Source organism: Monodon monoceros, unplaced genomic scaffold, assembly GCF_005190385.1.
Source record: "Monodon monoceros isolate NGI ecotype Baffin Bay Population unplaced genomic scaffold, NGI_Narwhal_1 Super_Scaffold_7, whole genome shotgun sequence".
Lineage (NCBI taxonomy): Eukaryota > Metazoa > Chordata > Mammalia > Artiodactyla > Monodontidae > Monodon > Monodon monoceros.
The window spans coordinates 251,763-260,375 of record NW_021703784.1 but is presented as its reverse complement, the minus strand read 5'-3'; the positions used below and the strand labels follow the sequence as shown (position 1 = coordinate 260,375).

Genomic DNA, 8,613 nt, shown 5'->3' with positions numbered 1-8,613 from the left:
AGCCGACCGGGCCGGCGCGGAGTCCCCTCGGCGGCGGCGGATGCGCCCGGGCGGCCGCTTCTGTGACAGCGCCGCCAGCCCCGCCCCCGCCCCGCGCCAGCCCCGCCCCGCGCCAGCCCCGCCCCGCCTCCGCTCCCCGCCCCGCCCCCGTCCCCGCCCCCGCCCCGAGCGAGCGCAAGCAGCCGGCTGGACCCGCACAGCTGATGGTCGGTACCACCCTCGCGGGCTGAGGCGGGGCGCGAGGAGGGAAGGACCCCGGAGTGGTACCACCCTCGCGCCCTCCCCGGCCGAGCCGGCCCCGGCCCCTCGCGCCGGAGCTGGGCTGCGGGCGGGGCGACACCGCCAGGCCTCGCTCTCGGGAGTTAAAGCCCTCCAACCCCCACCCCGCCTCCATCCAGGCCGTTCCTGGCGCCCAGCCTGGCAGCCTTTCTCAAAGGGTGATTGTTTCCGGGCTGGGCAGTTGGGGGGCGGTTCTCTGGGACAAGGAGGCAGAGCGGGAGAGTGGGGAGGGTGGGGCCCCCCCCTTGACTTCAGGCACCCGGAGAGGGAGGTGGCCGGTGGGGGCGGGTGGTACCTGCCCGGATACAGGGTGCCTATGGGGTGGAGCTGGGGGGGTCCTCGGCTGTCGGGGCACTGCTGCCTTGTCGAAGGCACGCCAAGCTGCTGTGGGTCAGCCTCCCCACCTCCCCCTATCAAAGGACCCTGGACTTTCCAAAGAGAAGGCAGCAGGCCATGTGGGGGATTGGAGAGAGGCTGGAAAGGGATAACAGGAGCAGAGAGGAGCAAAGGGCCAGCAGGTATCCGGAAATGTCAAGGGCTCCTTGGACCAAGAAGCCCCTGCATGTTCCTTGCTTGCGTGTGCCCCGTGGGCTGGGGGTGTGAGTCCTATGCGTGCGCATGAGAATGTATGGGGTGCAGCTGTAGCCCTCCGTGGAGATACTTCCAAATGCTCTTTTGTCAAGTTGCCGGAGACTTAGAAGTCATCCTTGTATATGTTTTGAGGGTTTGCACTCCCAGCGGTCCTTCTGGACATCTGTAGTCAGGGCCACCCTGGTCCTCCTTGCAGCCCCAGGAAGGCCAGCTCCAGTAGGTGGGGTTCTGGCCCCAGCGGGACCGGAAACATGTCAGTGCTTTTTAGTTGCTCAGAGGCCTCCGTCCCTCACTCGGTGACTGACTCTCGACCCTCTGTCACGTGTTTCTGGATCAAAGTGCTACCACTGGACACCGTGTCTCTGTGCATTGGGGGACCCCTTCCCCTGTCACCTTCTCTGGCCTGATCAGTACGGAGCCGGGCCCTGCTTCTCGTGCTGAGTATGTGAGGCAGGTGGGGCTCGGGTAGAAGCAGGGGTAGGGGCTTCACAATTAGCTGCTTTGGTCAAGGTCTTGAAGTGAGGAAAGGGTCCCACCGAGCATACCGTCTCAGGGACATTTGAAAATATAGTTAATTACTACCTCTAGGGACAATTGTCCCTTCCTCCACTCTCTCTTCCATCCTTGTGTTTAATGGCCCTCTATGCCATCAGGGAAGTTCTGCCAAATCTAACCTGAGTATCTCCTGCTGCAGTGCAGGATCCTTTCTTCATTCTTGTAATGAGGCATGAATTACAGCAAGTCCTACTCCGCTTTTTCCTTCCCCTGTTGGAATAATCCTTGCTCCTTGAGACTGCTGAGAGGCCCTCTCCTGATTCAGTGCTCTCCTTGCCTCCTCGTGGACAGTGGGGGTGGGGGGAAGAGGACCGTGCAGAGGAGCCCGGGGCGGGGGGGAGGGCCTGGCCTTCACTTTGCATGGATACCCACTGCCCCATTGAGTCATGTGGTACAAAGGGCAGGGTAGAAACCACCCGGAGACCTTTAGTTCTGCCCTCATCTTACAGACGGGGAAGAGAGAGTGTGGAGAGTGGGTGTGAGGACATGACGGGGTCACCGCGTCCCTCCATCAGTTCCCCCAGGATGAGGCACTGCCCCCAGCTGCTGAGCTCGGGGGAGGCCGTGTGGAGGCCTGGCTTTCAGGCCGATTCTGAAGGCCCTGCCTGAGTGACCCCCTCCCTGGCCGCCAGTCTCTTCAGGAGCAGTCAGTCGAGAGGTTGGACTCACTGTTCTGGTCCTGACTGCTGCGGCCAGGCCAGTGGGCCCTCTCTGCAGCTGTTCCCGCCTGCCCTCCCTTTGTCTAGCAGGAGGGGAGCCAGATGGGACTGGGCGGGGTGACGGGATGTACCCTCACCATTGTTGGAAGAACAACAGTGACAGTAAACCCTTTTCTAGGGACCTGTCTTGCAGTGTAGCCCCAGGCTGTGTTTATGGAATTTTTAAATTTTAATTTTTAGAGCCAACTTAACACAATAAAATAGGATTAAAATTAGCATGGTAAGGTTCGGTGAGGAGAGGACAGCTGCCATTAGTTTCGGTGGGAGGTTTTGGCAACACCCCAAGTGCGTGGACACACACAGATGCGCACACAGCTATGTGGACACGAAACATGCACACAGAGGCAGGTACACACGCAGACACACGCACCTACGCCCTCTGATACCCCACAGGCACATGCACATGCGTGGACCCCCGCACACAGGCAGACACGCGTGTGCACACCCACCAGCCGCCACAAAGTGGTTGCTGAACGGCTGCCTTCCTGCCCGTTCCCTGTCTTCCTGTGGGCCTGTCAGGTCTGTGGAAATCTCTCCCTTCCACATGTGGATTTAGAGCCCTGGCTCCAGACATCTGGAGCAGCCCCTGGGTCTCCAGAATGACTGACCGTCCCCTCCGACCTCTTCCCCTGCCAGGACTGAGCCCCTCTGCTCAGAGGCCCCCAGAGCCTAGCGCTAAAGCGTTTAGTATGCAAAGCCGAGTCTGTCCTCAGGGACAAGCCTTTATGTGTCTATTGTGCAGTTAAGCCTGACGGGAGCCCTGCCCCGCTCTGGTCCTGGCCCAGCTCCTACCATCTGCCCCCCAGAAGGGTCCCATAAAGCCATCATCTGCAATGCAAAACCCGTGAAACATCTGGAAGGTTCTGTGGGTTTTCTCCAGTCACCTGTGCCCTAATTTAGTATGAATAACAATTAGTTTGCTCGTATCAGCTAATTGTCCCCCTTGTGGGCTCCCTCTGCCTTGGCCCTCTTTCTGCAGGAGCTCTGTTTGCTCCTGATTTCTAAAGATGCTTCCTTTGCCGACAGCCCTTTCTGCTCCCCTGCCCCCCTTCACCCCCCCTCCCCCACCAGAGGTGCAGGAAAGCAGCTGAGCCGCTCCCCGCTGGGCCGCTGGGATCCAGTGCCCCCCTTAGCTATCTCATTGCTGGGACCCCCATTTCTAGGAGCCACCCCCCCCACCCGGAATCTACAGCAGTGGTGTTGCTGATGTGAGTGTGAAGGTCCAGGGAGAGCCCTCACCACGTGCTGCAGGTGCACAGGCCTCCCTCTTGGCGGGGGGGAGGGGAGGAGGCACAGCTGCCCCCTACCCAACCAGGGAGGCGGGGCGAGCCTTGCGGCATCTGGCGGGCACACGTGAAATGCCCCCGGTGGCTCTGGCTGGCCGTGCACCTGTTGTTTCGGGTGGTTGAGCTCAGGGCCCGGAGGGAAAGGGAAGGAGGCCTTTCAACTCTCCTTCACTGGGTTGGTCAGAGCTCTGGACCCTGAACGTTCCTGTTTCCCGTGACAAATTGGAAATCATCCTTTGGTCATCAGGAAGCTCAGCTGCCCTCCCCTCTCCCTCCCCTCCTGGCCGTCGGGCTGGCATTCTTCCCGAGCTGAAGCAAACTTCTGCGTCCACAGGAAGAGGCCGTCCATGGCTTCAGACTGCTTCAGTGATGGAATTTTTGTCTCGCTTTGTTTTCCCTAGGTGGAGGGAGGTGTGAGAGGCGGCGGGAGGGCCCTGGACTTGGAGGGGCGTCTCCTTGAGGTGAACGTGGGAAGAGAAAGCAACCCAGGTGGCCCTTGACCTGCCCACTGCTCCCTGACTGCTCCCCCGAGCCCATTACCCCCAGTCCCTCTGGAGCCCCTTACGATCTGGGCTGGGGTCAGTCAAAGAGCAAGGCCTAGGTCCCCCAGATCCCCCAGCTCTGGCCCTGTGCTCTCTTTCGGCAGCCTCTCCGGATTCCCAGGCCCCAGGAGATGGACCGCCTTCCTCAAGTCCTGTCACACTTCTTCCGGTCTAACCCGGAGGCTCTTCTTGATGTGTGCATGCCTTCGTGTGCCCAGCTGACGCTACGTGCCCGTCATGAGCTCCTGTGTTTCGCTAGGCGCTGTTCTGGGCGCCAGGATGTAGCAGGAAATACAGCCGCTGGCAGAGTTAACTTTGATGAGGCCCTTTGTGTGTGCCAGGCGCTGTTTGGAGTCTTCGCGGGCAGTAACGAACTCCATGACGTAAGGTATTGTCTGTGACGTGCTGCTTGTGCTCAGGTTCTGTTATAAACTTTATCTTATAGGTCAGGAATCTGGGGCGCAGTATTCGGGTGATTTAATCAAGGTCGTGTGTGCAGTAAGTGATAAAGTTGTCATTTGATGCCGGCAGGCTCGTTCCAGGACTCAGCGCTGCTCATCACCCGGATCGGCAGGTGGAGAGCCGGGGAGAACCGTTGGAGGGGCTCTTCACAGTCGAGGGCCAGGGAGGCCCCTGTGAGAGGTCACGGTCCAGCCGGGACCCACGGCTGCGTGTGGAGCTGGAGGCTGGGGCAGGAGTGGGGATGGCAGCTGGCAAAGCTGGGGGGAGGGGGCTCCCTGCGTTTGAGAAACAAAATCGAGCAAGTGCCGGGGAGTGGAGACCAGGGACAGCGCGGTGGGAGCTGGGGTTTGAGGACGCGCGTGTGTGCCTGACCCCCGCACTCCTGTCTTCCAGGGAGGAGTGTTCAGGAACATGACGGGTGTGGTCCTGACTCCCCTGCCCGGCCCCCCAACGGCCAGGCGGGGGTGGAGGTGCACATCCCAGACCTTTGGGGTCGGCAGAGCTTCTGCCGAAGTGACTCCCTGCCCCTGAGCCAACACTCACCCTCCGCCCTGGGATTTGGAAGAGCTGGGGCAGCAGCCAGGTCTTCCCTATGGGAGCTCCTTCATTCCTTCAGCCACCTGCCAGCAGCTCCAATCGGTGCTGAAAAGAGGGAAGCGAAAACCCAGCTCCTGCTTTCAGCCTGATGGCCCCCTCCCTCAAGCCTTAGGTTTCTGTGTTTCAGCTTCGCCGTCTGCTCCTCCCCACGTGAATCCCCTGGACTCTTCGCAAGGAAGGAAGAGAGATACGGAGGGACGGGTTGTCTGTGTGTGTGTGTGTGTGTGTGTGTGTGTGTGTGTGTGTGTGTGTGACAGGGGCAGACCGAGACCTGGGCAAGGACGGCTGCTGACAGCACACACAGGTGCAGAGGAGGGGCAGCCGTGGGCAGAGGCCCCCACTTTCCCTTTGTCGTTACCCGAGATGCTGGGTGTGATGACGTTCTGGGTGGGAGAGGAGGAAGAGGAGAGTAAAACAGTCGCAGGGAAGTTTCAGACATAGAGGAGTGAGTTTTCTACCAGGCACCTTCTGAAAGAGAAGTTTTGCATTAAAAGGTTTGAGAAACCTTTTTGTGCTCAGTGTATCAGAAGCAGGTCTCTCTCCTCCCTCAGGATTCCTCAGGCCTGTGAATTCCTCTCTCCCTCCCTCCGTTTCTCTCTCCCTCCCTCTCTCTCTCTCTTTTTCTTTCTTCCTCCCTCCCTCCCTCCCTCCCTCCTTTCCTTCCTTCCCTCCTCTTTCTCTCCCTGGAGCCAAGAGAATGTCACACACCAGGCAAGGGATGCTCAGAATTTGCTGGCCTGATGCTCTTGTCATCCTGCACGTGGCCTGCTCTAGCTTTGGGGAGTAGGAAAGAGAACTCACACTTGGGGCTTCCTGAAGCCTCGTTGATCTTGGGAAGCTGATGGGCTTGGTGAGGCAGTCCAGTGTGTCAGGATTTCTGGGAAGCAAGAAAGAGGAAGCATGGGCGGATGCACGGAAAGGGTGTGAACGTTCAGGATCAAGATTTTCCTCGACGTTGGGAAGAAGTGATGGGCCGAGGCCACTGGAAGCCTGGACACAGGCCAGCATCAGGCCCTTCCGTGAGAGCCCAGGGCCGGCAGTCCTGCCCAGACACGGAGCCCCCAGGCCAGGTGGCTGCTCCCCGGGGCCATGCCCAGGGATGGCTGCACCTGGGCCTTCACCTAGGGCTGCTCCTGTCTGTGTACACTTGGGGTCTCTTCCGGGGGGTGGGTGACCTGTCTTCAAGCAGCCTGTGATGGATGAAGGGCAGGAGTCAGGGAGTCCTCTTATGGGGCCCTCAGGGTCAGGGCACACGTCTGACAGTCCTAATTCTCCAGCCCCGCTTTCTGCAAATGGATGGTCATTTTGGACTTTCTGATCTCTCATTCCTCATTCAGCAGAGCAAGCACCGTAAATCCCCAGCAATGTAGGTTTTACAGCCTCCCATGTACACATGTGCGCTTCAGCACCAAGGCCAGCGCCACTCACATCACGTGTGTTCTCGCATCTGGACACCAGCAGTATCGAGACTCGGGACGCCCCTTGGGCTTGGCAGGAGGGCCACATGTCGTGGGGGCCAGGCTCACAGATGGCCCGTTTCCAGGCCCCGTATCTGTGTTTCTTTGAAAAGGACAGGACCTTCCTTAAAGTGACAGCCAGACGAGGCATTGAGTAGGACAAAGTATTTGGGGGAGGACCAGAGACGGTTGGGAGGCCCATATTCCAGGCGAGGGGACGAGGGGAGCTCAAGGAGGCCCACCAGCCGGTTCAGCAGTTGGTTGTGGTGTGAGGGTGCGGTGTGAAAAGTCTGAGCCACCTGGGGTGAGCAGGGCGCGTATCACGGGCCACGGTGGGGTTTGCCGTGAGTGGGTGGGAGGATGGTAGTGGCTGTTTCTGCCGACTGGGTAACATCTCAGATCCCTGAACTCCCAGGATTATTTTAGCCACTCAAAGATCAGTGGCTCTATGTGTTCTCTTCTTTCCGTTCTTTTAAAAAAAATCACCCTCATTTGTGCACTCGTTCAGCTGCCGTTTATGGAGCACCTGCTGGTCTCTGGGCAGCTTGGTGACTTACCCTCCATGAGCTTCCAGTCCAACATGGAAGGGGGCAACTAAAGACACATGACACGTGGGACAAAGACACTGCTGTGAAACTGGTGATGTGTTCTTGGTGCAGTGGAGATGGGATGTGGTCCTGGCTCAGGGCTCTCCACATCAGGTTCCAGCATTGTCTGCACGCTGGTGCCCACCTGGCGGAATCTGGAGGGGGCTCTCCATGGCCCAGCTGCAAGGGCCAGAAAAGAGGTCCCCAGTGGGCCATCAGGTTGCTGGAAACCCACCTTGAGAAGTGGCTTTTGCCTATCGATGCGACAGTCCGCCTGGACGCCTGTGGTCACCCGCACACCACCTGGCAGAACTCCATGTTTGCTACACGGGAAGGCCTAGCAGATCCCCAATTTGAAACCACCTTAAAGCTCCTAGCATTTTTTGAGGGGTACTGGGATGCCCACATTCCAGATTAAGGGCTCAGGGGAAGGATGGGAGTGTGTTGGCAATGAGTGGACTTGGGAACACCACCAGAGATGCTGGGACGACCTGTCCTAATGACCTTTCTCCTTGTTCCCTGGTGAACCGCTATCATCTTGTGAATTTCAGCAGACTCGCTTGTGGTAGACCGGGCTTAAGAAGCCTTCAGCGCCGGAAAGTGGACATGTTAACTTCACACCTGGGCCCACAGAGGTGCACGGAGGAAAGGAAGCTGCCCAGGCCGCATTGCATGACACTGGTCCTCCTGCAGCAGGCCCAGGGAGCCAGGACACGACAGCGGTCGGGGCCTCCTGAGGCTGAAGGCTGCAACCCTATTCATTCATCACAGTGGTGAGCAGTGAATCTTTCTGCCTCTATGGAAGATCCCACAATTAAACAGGCAGAGAAATGTATTTCATAAAATATGTATATTGTTTGCTTCATACAAAAGCATTTTAATCTCTCTTAGCTCATAGCCAAGATGAGCAATGCGGGGATCAGTCTTTCACTGCACATTGGAAAGGCTCTGGGCAGCAGCATCTTCCGGGGTGACTGCTTGTCCCGTGGTCTGCATCAGCCATCATCACTATTAGCGCCGTCACCACCATCAGCACCACCAGTAGCATCACCACCGTCTCCACTGTCCATTTGGTCAGTGCTGTATAATTTCACATCCTGCAGGAGAACAGACTGTGTCTTGCTCGTTAAATCAGCCCTTTCACCTGGTACAGTGTTCAGTACCTGCTAGACGCCAAAGGAATATCAGATGTTGTGAATGTTTATTAAAAATGAATGAATGAATAAATGAGGTTTCACCTATGTTAGGGTGTTTGTTTGTTCCTAAGTAAACCCCAGGAGATAGTCTCACCAGCCCCAGTCATACATAAGGAACGGGAGGCCCAGGTGGGTACGTTGTCCTGACCTGGCCCTGTCTTGTGGTCTGACCTCCCAGGGATGAGTGTCCTGCTCTGGCCAGGCATTCTTCCCTGGGTAGAATCTGGGCCCCGGCCTCCCTGCCCTTGCCTCCCTCCTGGCCCTGGCTGGGTGCCCCGCTGAGGGCTGAGCCAGCCCTCACCCCACTGGTTCTTGCGTCCTATCAGACTAACCTCGCCGCGT

General features: G+C 58.3%; 1 protein-coding gene across 1 annotated transcript; it reads left to right on the top strand.

Moving 5' to 3' along the window:
* Window positions 1-3,926: 3,926 nt before the first annotated feature.
* On the top strand, window positions 3,927-8,300 carry LOC114887304. Its single transcript, XM_029208888.1, has 5 exons — window positions 3,927-4,360; window positions 4,504-4,546; window positions 4,828-4,904; window positions 7,630-7,848; window positions 7,967-8,300. The coding sequence occupies exons 1-5, from the start codon at window positions 4,104-4,106 to the stop codon at window positions 7,971-7,973; spliced, it is 603 nt and encodes a 200-aa protein (XP_029064721.1). The 5' UTR covers window positions 3,927-4,103; the 3' UTR covers window positions 7,974-8,300.
* Window positions 8,301-8,613: the final 313 nt, after the last annotated feature.

Excerpts from the sequence above, each read along its gene's own strand:
- LOC114887304 (XM_029208888.1), top strand. The coding sequence starts at position 4,104 with ATGGACCGCCTTCCTCAAGTCCTGTCACACTTCTTCCGGTCTAACCCG. Across the intron at positions 4,361-4,503 it reads AACGAACTCCATGACGTAAG|GCTCGTTCCAGGACTCAGCG; the intron begins GTATTGTCTGTG and ends TGATGCCGGCAG. Across the intron at positions 4,547-4,827 it reads CTCATCACCCGGATCGGCAG|GGAGGAGTGTTCAGGAACAT; the intron begins GTGGAGAGCCGG and ends CCTGTCTTCCAG.